The 15,890-nt window shown below is 37.1% G+C and overlaps 2 protein-coding genes across 8 annotated transcripts; both read right to left on the reverse strand.

Moving 5' to 3' along the window:
• Positions 1-208: 208 nt before the first annotated feature.
• Positions 209-5,600, reverse strand: LOC103984853 (uncharacterized). Its single transcript, XM_009402418.3, has 6 exons — positions 5,349-5,600; positions 5,071-5,223; positions 1,757-1,947; positions 1,418-1,658; positions 814-950; positions 209-728 (listed from the first exon to the last, which is right to left on the reverse strand). Exons 1-6 carry the CDS (start codon positions 5,461-5,463, stop codon positions 501-503), a joined length of 1,065 nt encoding a protein of 354 aa, XP_009400693.2. The 5' UTR covers positions 5,464-5,600; the 3' UTR covers positions 209-500.
• Positions 5,601-6,187: 587 nt separating this feature from the next.
• LOC135583765 (maltose excess protein 1-like, chloroplastic) lies at positions 6,188-15,616 on the reverse strand. 7 transcript variants are annotated; one of them, XM_065134638.1, is made up of 13 exons: positions 15,459-15,616; positions 12,423-12,651; positions 12,059-12,129; positions 11,892-11,935; positions 10,807-11,153; positions 10,581-10,718; positions 10,213-10,503; positions 10,044-10,133; positions 9,433-9,534; positions 9,224-9,342; positions 7,364-7,426; positions 7,221-7,282; positions 6,188-6,561 (listed from the first exon to the last, which is right to left on the reverse strand). In XM_065134638.1, the coding sequence occupies exons 5-13, from the start codon at positions 10,993-10,995 to the stop codon at positions 6,479-6,481; spliced, it is 1,137 nt and encodes a 378-aa protein (XP_064990710.1). In that variant the 5' UTR covers positions 10,996-11,153; positions 11,892-11,935; positions 12,059-12,129; positions 12,423-12,651; positions 15,459-15,616; the 3' UTR covers positions 6,188-6,478. The 7 variants fall into 7 exon arrangements, with proteins under 7 accessions (XP_064990710.1, XP_064990704.1, XP_064990705.1 ...); XM_065134632.1 differs by having other exon boundaries at positions 10,581-10,733; positions 15,459-15,615; XM_065134633.1 differs by having other exon boundaries at positions 10,581-10,733; positions 10,807-11,220; positions 15,459-15,615.
• Positions 15,617-15,890: the final 274 nt, after the last annotated feature.

Below are 15,890 nucleotides of genomic sequence, written 5' to 3' on the forward strand. Positions count from 1 at the left end.
TTATTAATTTCGATGAGGAATTCAATTTCCCTTTTACATGATACCCATGTAGAATATATGATATGAAGGGGAGAGGAGACAATGATGATGAGTTTTGGTTCATAGCACCTGAAATATACATCATTCCTTGCTTCCACCAAGTCCTAAAAGTCATCATCAATGCACTTCAAAAGTTCAATAAATTTCATAATGACCATCTGAGAACATATGAAGAAATTAGGTTTCCTATATTCAAAATTTTGTAGATATCACCACCATGACTAAAGAACAAAACAGTGCTTTGGTTTACATTTTCAAACAATGCCATTATGCCAGCACAAATTCTTCCAATAACATTCTGGCCTGCTTTGAGAGACCAACATCCAGGTTATTATTCTTCACTCAATCACAAGCAGACCAAGAACCCAAGCATGCAATATGGTATATAGATTGGGTAACCCCAACCAAGATTCCACTTTGCAAGATCAAAGCATATGTTACAAAGTAGTGGAATGGCTAAACTAGTCAGGTAGGGCAGTCCCCCTTTCCAAGTTGTTCTTAATCTCCAGAGTGTATTTTCCAAAGGCCCTCTCGATCTTCTTGTTAAAGTGCTCATTCCTGTCATTGATAGAATCAATGTCCTTTTCTTCGTGGAACTTCCGTCTCCTACTAAATGACTTGCGTTTTGCATCCCTGTCCTGAAGCTCCTTTACCATCCGGTCAATGTTTTCCTCGGGGACCTTTGTTGCCTGCACAAGCAAAACAAATGAGGATGGTTCATTCACTTTATATTTTTTACCATATCAGAAAGTCTAATTGATGGCTCTGATCTACCTTGCCATACTGAAGACTAGAAGCCTCACGATAGAACTCTGGATCAGCTTCCTTAGCTTTGTTATATGCCTCCATATCACACTCAATATTCTTTGTCCGCTTTTTATGAGCATTATAAAGTGTTTTCTGATTAAAGACTGCATAAAATATTGAGTTGGTTAGCAAACATCAGACAAGCTATGAGAAATCCATTCAGTAACATCTGAACATAGACCTTGTATTATGTCTAGAAATAACTAATATAAAGATTTGGTAAGACACTTCATAACAACAGTCCTCTTCTGTAGAACTTGAAAAGGAGAAACACAAAACCTCATTTTCCTTAACTACAAGCATCTTTTTTGTTAACTAATATATCACGACTTAGATCAGGAAACGAAAGAAATGAAAGATGTCCATGCCAATGATTTTTTAATTATTAGAACCAAACAGATTTTCAATTTGGTGACAACAGACTTAGAAACTCTGTTCTGCAGTCGAAGCTTACAGTAACCAAACAATTATAGTAGCAAAAGCAGTGTTGGACAAAATTCAGATTTTAAAGGAAAATATGCAGTGCATGTGACTGAACCAAGATTAATGAAACAAATCATCTAAAACTTACCATCCCAACCATATGGTGCAGGATCCTTTTCCCACTTCTTATACTTCGCTTCAGCCGTCTCTTGTGTATCAAGCATGTAGGCCTTTGACATATCCAAACCATTTGAATCAAGAAGTTTTCCAATTTTTTTTTTCCTTTCATCGAGCCATTTTTGTTTTGAAATACCCCTTGTTTCAGCTGGGGCTTCCATTTTCTTTTTCTCTGCTACCATCGCCATCTGATTGGCCTTCCTTGCTTCATTCTGCAAACGCAACACTGTAAGCCAAGAAGATATTTGGGAGGCAACAGTTCACATATATCAAACATCATAAACATAGTATACATGAAAAGTTGCATTACCATCTTAAGCCTCAATTCGAACAATTTTTTCTGCTTCTCAGTGAGATTAGGATTGCCTGACACAGTATCATCCTGGACACAATGAGCATCACCACCATCATTAAGTTGTTCAGTTTGTTTTTGTTCAAGAGGCGCATCACTCTGGTGAGAGCCACTAAAGGATGAAGGAATGCCATCCTCCTGTTGCATACCTAAGAAAAAATTATCTTTTATTGCAAGTGTTGTCAAACAAGCTAAGCACAAAACAACAAAGACACTAACAAAGATAGGACTACAACTGAATTCTTAAGCTATCTGATTAATTATAATTTGTCAAAATAGGAAACAGCTACAGACATCCAAGCATGGAACCTCACACTGAACGTCTTTGATTCACAGGTTTATGACAGAGAAGCACGACAACATTACCTCAAAAATCTCTTAGGTGTTCAGAATATATGACAAAGTCCAGTCATTGATCTCACAGGCATATAATAGAGAAGCAAGACTTAGAAAAAAAACTTCAACCATATCTTCAGGTTTTCTAGAATATATATGTCAAAATCCAGTATCCTGGACACCACGCCCAATGATTCTGGAACCAGTGCTTCATAGTACTAATGCATATATTTGTAAAGCCCTTTTGCACCCTGAAAATGAAGCCAATGTATGATATATTTATATTATGAATTGCCTACTCCTTTGAGCATCTAGAATTCCCTAGAATGTCTCATAGTGCAAAGATGTATGACAACAAAACTTGAACAGAGAAGCAACGGGGCTCCCTATTGTTTCCATTATATGTTAATTCTGTTCTTAAACTATATCTTTCTTGTTATTGCCATTTCATGATTTGGTTTTGGTTAGGTAGAATTTGTCTCAGCCAATCACTGGAACTGTTCCTGCTCATTCTATATATAAATATTTTACATATTCAAGTAAAAACTAGGAATAATTCATTTCGAGCAGACTCAGTTCCTTTGGCTTTCTTCTATCCGCCAACCGACACTCTGATCCTTCAGGCAATGAGTCTCAACAGGAAAGGCAACATACCCATTTCGAAGGAGGTTATCGACCCTTTTTCATTTATCTCATTCTTTTATTCATGTTAGACATTGATCTTAGATTAGGCTGCACCAATCATGTTTGTTTGCAGGTGAAAATGATTTTGCTTTTGGATGACTTTCTAGAAGCCTGGCAATTGAGTCTGGTGAAAAAACCTTGCATCTAGTATTTGTCATCATTCTATATATCGTTATCCTGAGACCTATTATAGCAGGACGATCTCAACTTCATGGAGCTCATCATAGGATTCACTATAATAGAGATAAAAGAAAATTCCATTATTAGTATCTAGAATTATAGTTCATTCTTTTGACTAGGGTTTGCAATAATGTACCGTACCGCCCGGTACGAGCGGTATGTATCCGGGGTAGTCTGTCATATTGATATACATATACATAAGATCGAGGACCCCGACCCACCACCCGTGAAAGTCTGTCGTTCGTTTTGGTGGTAGAATTAGGTATATCTACACATATTATTACTTAATTCATTTGAATCCTAAAGTTTAAGTTGTATACAAAATAATCTAACAATTTAAATAATTTTTCTATAGATAATTCAATATTAATGGAATGACGATTCAGAACAGACCGAAATTGCGAACCTTGCACAAGACTACTCGTCAAAGCCTGAAAAAGATATGTGACACTATTCTTACATAATTTACATTAATTTTGCTAAAACTATACTAAATGTATATTTATTTTTAACTTAAAAACCCTATCCTAACTTTTTTTTATTTTTTCAAATATTTTCGGATGATTTTATGTCTAATTTAGGTATGTCGTACCGTACCATACCGAGCAAAGCTCGATACACCAATGCGGTACGAGATTAAGAACCTTGCTTTTGACAATTGAAAACAATTCTAGATACAACGAGACTTGCTAAACAAGTCCAAGGTGGACCTTTTTTTTTTTTTTCTATTGCTCCAAAATGGAAACATTTTTAGATACTCTATCAATGAGACTTGTCCAAGGTGGGCTAATTTTTTTTTTCGATTGCTCCAATACGGTAGCCTATCTGAATACTATGAAGGTGGGTTAGAATTGTACAACGAGCTCAACTCTGTTCATCTTATACTGGAGTGTGCACCCTTTGAGCATGCACAGCTAGCTTCATTATTTTTGAAACGAGAGGAACAACTTTCAAAACCAACATTCACTTGAATAAAATGGGAGAAAATATACATGCATATAAAAGAGAAAAGAAAACCAATAATCATCACTAGAACTATATTTCCAAAATGTTTACTAATAGACAATATCAAAATATATTCAGAAAAGATAAGCACCATAATATGCTTTCAAGACCACATCTTGGACCTTTATGAAGAGTAAAGGAGCATAGCACATGCCTTTAATTTAAAAGTAATATTCTGGTAATAACAACATCTGATATGATTGACCATCTCAATCTATTCAGTCTTCAATAATCACATCACTGGCACATATATCTACATAAACCCTTTTGTAAATCTGTAAAGAGAATCATATCCAAACCCCTATGTAAATTTAAACAAAAGATAAACACTACCAATAAACTTCCTTATGTCTTATTACTTCTGATCTTCAGTGGAAATTATCTTAGACATATTAGTTTATGAAGATCAATGCAAAGCACATGCCTTTAATTTAAAAGTAATATTCCGGTAATAACAACATCTGATATGATTGACCATCTCAATCTATTCAGTCTTCAATAATCACATCACTGGCACATATATCTACATAAACCCTTTTGTAAATCTGTAAAGAGAATCATATCCAAACCCCTATGTAAATTTAGACAAAAGATAAACACTACCAATAAACTTCCTTATGTCTTATTACTTCTGATCTTCAGTGGAAATTATCTTAGACATATTAGTTTATGAAGATCAATGCAAACCATCTATGCAAAAAAATAGATCAACTGACTTAAAGTTGTACTTTTATACTCATATGTTGCATCTTTACCTAATTACCGACAAGAACCAGGCTTCTTGATAGTTTAGAAACAAGGAGAATTCATTTTATTTGCTAATAGTCATAAAGAAAGAAACATAAGGCCTCCTAATTGTTCCTTTCAATAAGCTTGGACAACATGGAGCACCAAGATAAGATGACAAAGGAAACCTGCAAGCTACATACAACAGTACGAGACAAGCCTGATACAGCATATGAAGACAAAGGAAACAACAAACTACACAGTTCTCCCTCTTGTATACACTAAAGAAACCTGCAATCTTCTTGAAAATTCGATCATAAAAGATGGGGGAAAAGGGAAACCTGATTCATTCCTCTCGATTCGATCCTTCGCCTCGGCAATCCTTTTGAAGCAGTACTCGCTGCACTCGTGGAAGGGATTGGACGCGTTGATGCAATCCGGGTGCACCGTTCTCTCTTTCGGCTCCTTCAAGCTCTCCTTATTCTCCTCTACGACTGATCCACCCAAGAACAAATTTTGAAAAAATCCTTTACTCTTTTTTAGGAAAATAATCTAAATTTGCCACATAAATCGTTCCGAAGCAAAACAAGAAGAGGGAAAAGCAGGAAAAAATCCTTACTTTCATCGGCCCGAGATTTGGCTTCCGCGACTCGTTTGAAACAGTACTCGACGCACTCGTGGTGGGGATTGGATGCGTTGATGCAATCCGGATGCACTTTTCCTCCGCTTTCCATCCCCGCTCGTTGTCGTCTCCTCTCCGCTCTGCTATCCGCTTGAGATCTGGGAGCAGAGCAAGTTCAAAGACAAGAAGGAAAAAAGGAAATCCCTAATCCAGTGAAGGAGACGGAGACGGAGACGTTGCAGCTAAAGACCGTCAGGGAAAGTGTTTATTACAGGGGGAAAATAAAAGGAGTCGAATCCGATAAGAAAAAGGAATCCGACTTGGTACCGGAGTGGATCGGATCCGGCCATGATCCGCATTCGATCCAATAAGATGTGGGTTCGTGCCTACGCTTACGTCAGTTCGGGCATATACTAATTTAGCGTGCGTATCCTTAGAAAACCTTTTTTTAAGTTGACATTAATATCCCTATCGACGATGCATTTTTTATGACAAGAATATTAAGATACTTTAAATATTTCATGTATTTATAATTCTAAGTGGAGCTACTAATAATAATGACAACTTATATTTTCCTCCTTTATTTTAATCACTATAATTTTTATATTTACATTTAAGTCTTCAAAAATTCAAACATATTACACTAATCAACCCGAATGGAGACATGTTATGATTTATATTAGTATGGACAAATACATTATTTTTTTTACTTTGAAGAACCAGTATGATTTATAACTAAGAATATTTAATCTAGTTTAAAATAATTAATATCTGAAGTATCTTCCAAATAAGTTGCCAATTTTGGAACAAATGTATATATGTTGGATCAAAATATATATGATTGAATGATATCCATTCTTCTAATTTATCTCAACAGAACATGATTGTAATTTAAAGCTGTACACTACAATTTACACAGGCACTGTGTATAATTGGCAAACATGTTTACAATACACCTGAATACAATCAGACAACATATCTTCATATAGCCTGACCCTCTGTGGCTCCAATGGGATTGACACAGGACACAGCAGTGCTGAATAGCTTGGTAAACTGGCAGAGCATGAGAGCCATGGAGTTTGGGATTGATTTCTATGGAGAACCATCAGGTGCCAAAACCTTGCACATCAAGTTCCTGAAACCAGTTCTTGCAGAGATATCATGGGTGAACTGTATCCATAAGCTTTGGTATCTCTCCAGAGGGCTATTCCTAATTTCATGGAGACAAGACAACAAAATTAGGGATGTGGAGGTTCTTAGTTTTTTTTCCAAGGAAAAGAAATATAGCAAGCATTTGAACAATCATTAACATCTGTGATTTATGTGATGAGGTCTTTTTATTATGATGTCTTTGGTTGACCTACGAAAAATTATTTCTGATGTCTGGTTGGCAGGAAGACAAACAAAAATCTGGAAACTTCATTTCTATATTTTTAGGAAAAGTTGCTTTTCTACTTTCAAGATTTTTTCTATAAAAAATGAAAAAATTCTCCAAATTATTCTTTTCCTCGATTCCACGGAATTGTTCTTTGAATCAGTCCGACAACTGAAACAAATATGTTTCATTTTCATAGCACTAGGCATTTTTTGGAAAATCCTTTATCAGTTTTTTGCTTACAACCAACAGAATCTGACTAAATTTAATTTCTTATCGACATATATGGCAAGCGCTTGTAAAAAGACCTCTACAAAAACAACTGCATAACAAAACCACTAATTTGTCAGTCGTCAACAAAAGGACTTAATTACGAGCAACAACAGCATATTACACTAGTATTCGAGGATGTCGAGAATTAAACTGCAAATACAATTTGATTGGCAATGATAAAGTGATGACAACTTATATCAAAGGCTTAGATAGAGGAAAACCTGTCCATATGAATAAGCTGAGTGTTGCTCCTAAGAAAAACTTCCAACTGATACTCTTGAAACTGCAACATTAGATTGTATGATATACAATGAAACACATTCAAACAGATTTTGGAGCTAAAGCTTGCAGACAGAAAGCTTACTAGTACATGCAGGCCAAATTACCCCACCCGTGCAGAAACGAAGCCCAAGATGCACCAGTAAACCTGCACCCATGATAACCGTTGATGAATCCTCTGAATGCGCCATTTAAACAAAAATAAAAAAATTCTTATATTCTAGTGTTTTTAAAAGCGCTAGACGCCAAAAGGTGCCAAGGTTCCAAAATGCCCGAGATGCTAAACACTCGCCTAGGCGCCCATTGGAGCAAAGAGAGGCGCTCTCGAATATTATAATTAAAAAATATATGGCTAAACAGAAATATGCTAAACAGGTTTCTATTGATGGAGACGTATGCTAAATAGGTTTATAACCAGTGCTAAACAATTCTAATCAATGCTAAACAGTTCACAAGAGTGAATCAATCTGGTGCTAAACAATTCTGATTCTTTTATCTTTCTCCTCTGGGTTGGAATAGCATGATTTGACAGACGGGTGACCAACCTTAGTCTCGTTCCTTTCTTTTCACCATGGAGATGTGATTACAATTGGATGCCAACAATCTTGATGAAAGGCACTCAGGTCACTACATTAGTTGGGTTGATTGAACCAACTTATAAGTCCAATCGAACCACTCAACCAACTTTGGCTCGGGCACTCGCTTGAGGTGCTTGACGCTTGGGCTCAAGTGAGTGCCCGAGTAGCGCTTCACTAAAGCACTATGCCCGAGGGTTTTGCGAGGCGCCCGGGCCTTGCCTCACCTTGTCCAAGTGTCTTTTGAAATCACTATATTCTATTCCAAGCAAACATTCAAATTCGATATATGTCAGATAAATATGACAAATTAATACACCTAGCCCACAAGTGTCACTAATTACAACTAAAACAAATGGAGTGAAGTTATTTAAGATATGGATATAAAAGACAATCCTATCAAAATCTGAGTACCTTTAAAACTATATAAACAATTCAGCATATAAGAATGCCTTTCTTATATTTATGGACAAGCAAAATTTATAGCAGCCAATCTTTCTAGCAGGTATGATGTCCACTTGCTCTATAAGCTCTTGTATTGTCGGCATAGCATTGACAAAATAAATATTTTTTTTTGTTGCAGCATAACGAGATAAGAAATTCCATGAGAATATGAACTTCAAATCAAGGCCAAATGCTAACAAGTTGTCTAGAAGCAAGATGCAAATGAATGAATAAGACTCATCTCAGTCAAAACCAGTAAATATACTCAAATAAACCATTAACAAGGCTGATGATTTTTTATGCTAGTTCAAAGATATACAAGTCCAAGTTTAAAACAAAATAGTGATACATCTGCTACAAATTGGCCTCTGTAATTCCCTTGAAGGATGAGGTTCACCCTTGCAAAATTGGCATGGAGATACTATGTGATAGTCAGACAATGATATAAGTCCAAACAATTTAAGGTGATGCAACATAATGAGAAAAACAATTCCATGAGAATATGAACTTCAAATAAGGCCAAATGCAAACAAGCTGTCTAGAAGCGAGATTCAAATGCATGAATAAGACTTGTCTCGATCAAAACCAATAAATATACTCAATTATACCATTAAAGAGGCTGATGATTTTTAATGCCAGTTAAAAGATATATAAGTCCAACTTTAAAACAAAATAGTGATATGTCTGTTACAAATTGACCTCTCCAATTCCATTGAAGGATGAGGCCCACCCTAACGAAAAGACATGGAGATAATATGATAGTTGGAAAATGATATAAGTCTATACAAATTACGGTGATGCAATTGCCATACTACTCTTGAAGGAACTCAATAAGAGAAATGCAGATATCTCCTTGTGAACAAAAGAAGGTAGAGATCTGACTTCAGAAGCACATAAAACTATGGTGAAAAGAAAAGATTATGTACCACATCAGGTCACGGATAAATAGTGCACGAGGAATCATCAGACCATTCCCAATCATGCCAAGCAAGATAGTGAAAGCTGATAAGCCTTTGATGTTATCTGGATTGAGATAAGTTGTCCACTGTACATAGAAATAGCTCAGCACTAAAATTAATGTGCCACGGAGATACAAAGATGTGAATTTAGAAAAACAATTATAACATTCTCATACCATCTGTGCAATAGGCATCCACATAAAAAGTAGAGTGGCTGTCCATCCAGATATTGACCTGATGAATTTCACCATCCTGTCCGAAAGTTTTCCCAGACGTGCCTGCATGTCTCAGTAACTGCAGAATCAAGAATTGCCCATGAAACATAAACAGCTGATAGTAATTACATAGGAACTCAAAAAGCAGGCACTATAAAGGAAATGTCACATATTTGGAGGACCAAAATTGATCTAAAAAATAGTTCAGAAAATAGTTTTGCATTGATGCTGCATTCACATTAATGGAAGAAAAAAATAAAAGTACCCTATCATCTTCTGACTTTCTATGCATTCACGTTTATGTATCATAAACAATGGTATACCTTGCTCTTGTTCAATGGGTAAAGCAGAATCTATAGTCCAGGATATATGTTAACTGTTTACTTCAGCCTCGTATTGTTAAAATTCAGAAGATTTTTTCTTGTTAAATAAGGTGTTCTACAGTTCTACATCCTTAAGAAACATGCGTTTGATGGAAACCCTAGAAGTTAATAGCATATAAACAAGATTCCATTGAGTAGTCTACCAACATATCAACTTTTTATGAAGAAACCAAAACGGGTGACTCATACCAAAATGATAGCCCCTACTGCTATAATGCAACATATTGTTCCTGGCAAGATGCTTTTTGGAATGAATGGAACAAACGTAGACCACATCACCTGCAAACCCAGAACAAGAAATTGATCAGCTTCAGAAGTAACGTACCAAATCCTGGATTTGAAACTTCAAACAACTCACCTGAGGCAGAACAGAGATCCCAGCCACCGTAATGAAGTCCTCCCAAAGTTGCCACAACCCCTCATGAAGCCAGCCAAAGTAGTTCACAAAGTTCAAGACAAGCCCGGACACTACGAGCACTGATATGGCAGCGAAGTACGGAAGGCTCATGGCTTCGGCCATCGCAAGCTGCCCCAGGACGACATAGATCGACACCACGCCGAGCGTCTGAACCACGATCGCCTCCACCTCCTTCTTCTTGGCGAAGTAGGACAACAAGGTCATGTTCCCGAGAAGTCCCGTCAGCATCCCCTGCCATACGCACATCCATATTCCATCATCAAATTCGTGGTTGTGCAAAGGACTTAATCGACCGAGAAGCAGCTCACGAGCCAGGGGACGGCGAGAAGGGCGGCCTTGTTGCCGGAGACGAGGTTGCGATAGTTGAGGAGGATCTGGGGAAGCTGAATGAGGAGGAAAGGGAGGTTGGACGCCCCGGCGAACCTGGCAGTGAGCGTGTCCCATCGCTGCAACCTGGACGCCTAGTGGCTTTTCGAAGCGTCAAGGAAAGACCTTTTACGCGTACATGGAGATTCGGGTTTGGATCAGCGTTACCTGGCTAGCGGCAGAGGGCGGAGGAGAATGGGAGGCAAAAGCGCAGGAGGATCGAAAGCGCCGACGGATGGAGAGGTTGCGGGCTGCAACCGGACAGCACTTGGGTGGAAAGGAAAGTTGAATTGTAGAGGCGAGAAGGTGGAAGCGGAGAGGGGCAGCGGAGAGAGAAGCTGGAGGCGGCGACGTCATTTTGGAGGGAGGGAGGCATGGGGAGGAGAACCGAGGGAAAGAGAGGAGCGAGACGGGATGAGGAGAATCTACTCCGTGGCAGATGCTCTCCAATTCATGCAGGGTAAATAAAATCGTACAATTCCCATCTCAACCGTTCATCCATGGTGGACCCATACCTGGAGAAAAGAGATAATGGATGAACGGTTGAGATGGGAGCAGTGCAAAGCTTGGAGGAGATCCAATCTACAAACAAATCCATTATACACAACACATATACGTACATTAATGGTATGGATTAGTATTTATGCTCAAATTTATTGTAAAATTTTTAAATAACATTTTTTTTGTGTGTCATTGAGTATGTAAAATCTTTTTAAGAACAGAGTGGAGTTTGAAACTTACTATAAAATATTATAATTTATATGAAAAGGATATTACAAAATTATGTATAAAAGAATGAAATAGCCTTTTCAACTTCAGAAAAATAAAAAAAGAAACTATAAAAAGAATTGAAATGCAAGTTATGCTCTTTTGAAAATTCTCAAATAGGGGCACATTTTGTGAATCCCTAATTCACCTAAATTGCTATAGTGACAGGACGGATATTGGATGAGATTGAGAGGAGCCTTTGTGGTGGCCGAGCTTGTGTTCCGGCTTTAGGAGGTTTCAAGAGAGGATTGAAAAGCTTGTCCTCCACATGTACATATTATTATTATCATTATCTATGGAAGGAATATAATTTTTATTTCTTTTTCTTTTGTCTTGGGATGGATGGTTATATGATTGATGATTTAAGTCTCATTATAAGTGTAAAATACTCATGTATGGAAAAATAAAATAAATTTTTTTAATCATTTCTTTTCATATTTGGAGGCAGTGGGCAATTCCAAGCATTATCAAGAATGGGATTATACCTTAGCAGAGAGATGCTAATTGTCATTCACTTCACAGCCTTCACCTGCAGTTTATAGATACATAAACAAACAACATTATCTCAAAGCTTAACATGGTCATTGACACACAAGGATTTGTTTCAGTAATTGAAAGGTGGGGGAAAAAAATAATACCAATTACAACATACCACAACCTCTTCCGTTATCAGCAATGATCGAGCCATTGAACTGAGTTTGATTGCCTCCAATTGACAGTGCCCTAAAATTGTTGTAGAATTAAGCAGAAAAAGAGCTTCTATTATTCACCATTTGAAAAGAGGAAACTGCTGCTCTAACATCTGTAATAGTTATGAACAAGAATCACCTGCTATTCCTCCTTCACAGAACAAAGTGTGACGTCATTAAATGCCAAATGTATCAAACTAGAAATAAATATTTAGATGATTTTGATTTACTTAAGGGTATTAGAGTTTGATGAACATAAAGGAATCCATATAGCCGAAACTCAAATAGTTAGAACTTTATAATTCCTGTTCTGAAAGAGGAAATCACCTTTAAATGTGACTTGCTGTTGTTTCTTGAAGCTGCTACCTCCAGATGTTCTCCACCAGAGAGATTTGCACTGGACCACAAGCATCACCTTAACCTCTTCTAACTGACCAAAGGTTGGAAAAGGTTTTAAGTTGTTATCTCTGGAGCCAGGAAGTTGAATTGGTCATAAATTATTTGTGGTAGCAGCGAGGATCATGTAATATGCTAGGTAGAGAGAGAGGTTATCCACCTGCAAGTGGTTAAAACACAATTAACAGCATTGGAACCTATTAATTTCAGGAAATCCATGCTTTCAAATTCCATTCGTTCTTTCCTGATCAACATTTCTCAGTACTGCTATTAGCAACCATAATTCCTGCTAGAATAATTCTAGTTCTATCCAATGAGTAATTAGTGCTAAAAAAAAGTCATATGAATGGCAAGAAAGTAGGATAAGTACTCTTGAAGAGAACTTAGTGGTGATCTTTCTTTTTTTTATTTTTTCTTACCCTTTTTTCATTTGACAAACCTTTTATTCTCTACTACAGAGCATCACAAAATATTAGCAGCTACTTTGCAAAAAATTTTAAATGTATATTGGATCCAAAGTTACAGTTGTACAGGATTCAAGTAAAAAAAACATAAAAAAGCTGAATATTAAAAGAAAAAAGCAGCCCTATTCATGAGGTATCTCTTAATCTTGGGTCTAGAGAGAGTTGACACTTGGCAACCTTATCCCTCGAACCAAAGAGGTTTTCGTGACTTGAACTGTGGTTGTCAAAATCACAAAAGAGCAATCTTAATGTAATGCCACGTTCGCCCTCTAAATTAAAAACAACACAAAATTATCAAATGGAAATTTAGTGGAAGTACAACAAATAAGAATATATCAACCAAGAAAATAAAGATGCAAGAAATATTGAGCGACTCTTATCTAAAAAATGATATTTTGGTTTATTAGGTTATGATAATTCTAAAGACACCGTGGAAGACCAAAAATAGAGTTTACACAAGATATTGACCAAATAAGAATAAGAATTTTATTTCAAAAGATATTGACCAAGAAACAAAAGATCATAGTGATTTTGAGTACTCTATCTAAAAGGGAAAATTTAGTTTATTAAGTTAAAGATAATGTTAATACACATTGTCCAAGACCAGAAATACAGTTTGTATCATATAGAATCTTCTGGAATCAAAATTATGTTCCACAAGAAAATTTGCTTAAAAAGATACAAAAATAGGTGGGGGTGGAAAAAGATAAAGAAAGATCATGACAACCTCTAGTAACAAATTTGGTCATGCCGTAAGTGTAAGCACAGTGGAATATCTTGCTAAGACAGAGTAAACTGAAACCACATAAAAGTCTAGAAATAATTTAATCAACTCACACTGAACAAGTTACACAAGTATAAGAGAAATAGTCCATGTATTCCTATAGGAAAATGTTCAAATATAAGCCATATTATATTTTTATGATATTTATTTATGAGAAAATGACTAGTTAAAATCACCACTTATACAAGACATGAACAGGTCAACAATCAGCATATGGTTGCATATCAAATTTTTGGTTCGACCAAGTTCCAACAGTTTCATCACTTAAGAAACAACTCATGTTAATCTTTGCTATAAGAATGACTACATTTCGTCATCCTCTTGATTAACTCAGCAAAAAAGCACCTCAGTGACCTGCACTTGTATATCTATTACATGCTAAGTTCCAATCTCAAGCTTAATCTAGTCTCACATGTCCTAGTCAAGTATATTGAAATTTTAGATTGCTTTGGAACAAATGGAAAGTAGCAGTCAAACTATGCTCATCCGAGATCCACAAAACGATAATGGTACATGTTAAGCAATTTGGAATGTACAGAAAGTAAGTCAGTTAAGCTCTTCCGAGAAACCCATTTGTCATGATCCGACTTGACATAATAATTGTATCATTATCACTGACCCAAAATTTTGAAGTCCAAATTAATAGTAATATCCTTGTCAAACTCTTATGAGTCATCTCAACTTGAGTCTTAACCCACTTCCCATATGGGGCTAATTATAAATTATCCCCTGTAGTTAGGCCTCTTTAATATCTCGATCCCTAGAGTTAAAAAAATTACATTGGAATCCCTGTAGTTATGAAAGTGAAGCATGTAACTCCATTTACCCTAACGTCATTAGTTTTACTAACAAAAGCACGAAAACGATAGGTAAAAAGATAATTTCAATGTCCCAGTTACGTTTTCGGTGGTGACGAACGACGACGTTATTGGAAGGCACGGATGGCTGTTGTGGATGAGGAGGAAGAACGACAACCAAAAGTGACGTGATGACGCAGATGTCGATGCTCTGCAGTCTACATCTGTGTCGATGTCACTCAGCAACTACGTCAACGCTGATGTAGATGCAAAGCAACGAAAGGACCACTCAACATCTGCATCGGCATCGATAATGATGTGGGGAAGGGTGATGCCACTCTGCATCTGTGTTGGCACCAATGCAGATGTCAAGCGGTCCTTTCGTCGTTTTGCATCTGTGTTGGTGCCGACGCAATTATTGAGCGACACCAATGTAGATGTAAAGCATCAGCATCTGCGTCGTTGCCTTATCTGTGGTGGAGCTAGATGTTTCACTTTCATAACTATAGAGATTCCAATATAAATTTTTTAAATCTAGAAACCAAGATACTAATGTCTAACTACAAGGGTAACCTGTAATTAGCCATCCCATGTGGGATAAACGGTAATTAGCCATCCCATGTGAGGTAGATTTGGAATTCAAGCAACGCCATTGAATCTAAACATTGATGGATAAGTAGATTGAAATCTGTATGGTTCAATATAACTCTATCAAAAGCAGAATGAAGAATGAAGAATCACAATTTTTAACGGAAAACGGTCAACACCTTTTGTTCCATGAGATCAGGTAAGACCAGAGCTCGCAACATAGAGGAAGGGAACCGTCTCCTCTCCCAATTCAGACACCACCGCACCGACTCGATTCTCCAGAACGATTAACACGAGATATATCTGAAGAGAGAAGGGATGGACGGGATCTGACCTTCGACCGACGGGATTGGGCAGATTGGACAGTGCGGGCGATTGAGGTCGTTGCTCTCCGCCTCCGATTCAGTTGGCGCAGGGCAGGATCTGCCACCGGAGCGAAGCGTTCCCGATCTGCACCAAGCGAACCGACGCGGCCATGCCCGTCATCTCCATTCCACCGGCGGGGGGAACACTATTACCGAGCATGGGCGGTGAAGATTGTGACAAGTGGCGCGCATCACGGCTGCGATGGAAAGTTTGAGGGTTAAGAAGCCATTCATTTTTACATTTCTACCCTCCCATTGAATTTATCCAAAAAAATTTAATTAAGCTCACCGCTAACTGTTATCAGTAATTACTTTATATTTTTAAAACATACAAAAATTCTAAAAAAACCTTAAATATTGTTATTGTTCTTATAAATTATTTAGTTCTTGTTTTTTCTCTC

This window comes from Musa acuminata, chromosome BXJ3-1 (assembly GCF_036884655.1).
Source record: "Musa acuminata AAA Group cultivar baxijiao chromosome BXJ3-1, Cavendish_Baxijiao_AAA, whole genome shotgun sequence".
Taxonomy (NCBI): domain Eukaryota; kingdom Viridiplantae; phylum Streptophyta; class Magnoliopsida; order Zingiberales; family Musaceae; genus Musa; species Musa acuminata.

Coding starts and splice junctions, on each gene's coding strand:
- LOC103984853 (XM_009402418.3), bottom strand. CDS start 5,463: ATGGAAAGCGGAGGAAAAGTGCATCCGGATTGCATCAACGCATCCAAT. Junction 1,948..5,070: donor AATCGAGAGGAATGAATCAG/GTTTCCCTTTTC, acceptor ATTTTTTCTTAG/GTATGCAACAGGAGGATGGC. Junction 729..813: donor CTAGTCTTCAGTATGGCAAG/GTAGATCAGAGC, acceptor TTGCTTGTGCAG/GCAACAAAGGTCCCCGAGGA.
- LOC135583765 (XM_065134632.1), bottom strand. CDS start 10,995: ATGACGTCGCCGCCTCCAGCTTCTCTCTCCGCTGCCCCTCTCCGCTTC. Junction 10,734..10,806: donor CGCCCTCTGCCGCTAGCCAG/GTAACGCTGATC, acceptor AAAAGCCACTAG/GCGTCCAGGTTGCAGCGATG. Junction 9,535..10,043: donor CAGTAGGGGCTATCATTTTG/GTATGAGTCACC, acceptor TGAGACATGCAG/GCACGTCTGGGAAAACTTTC.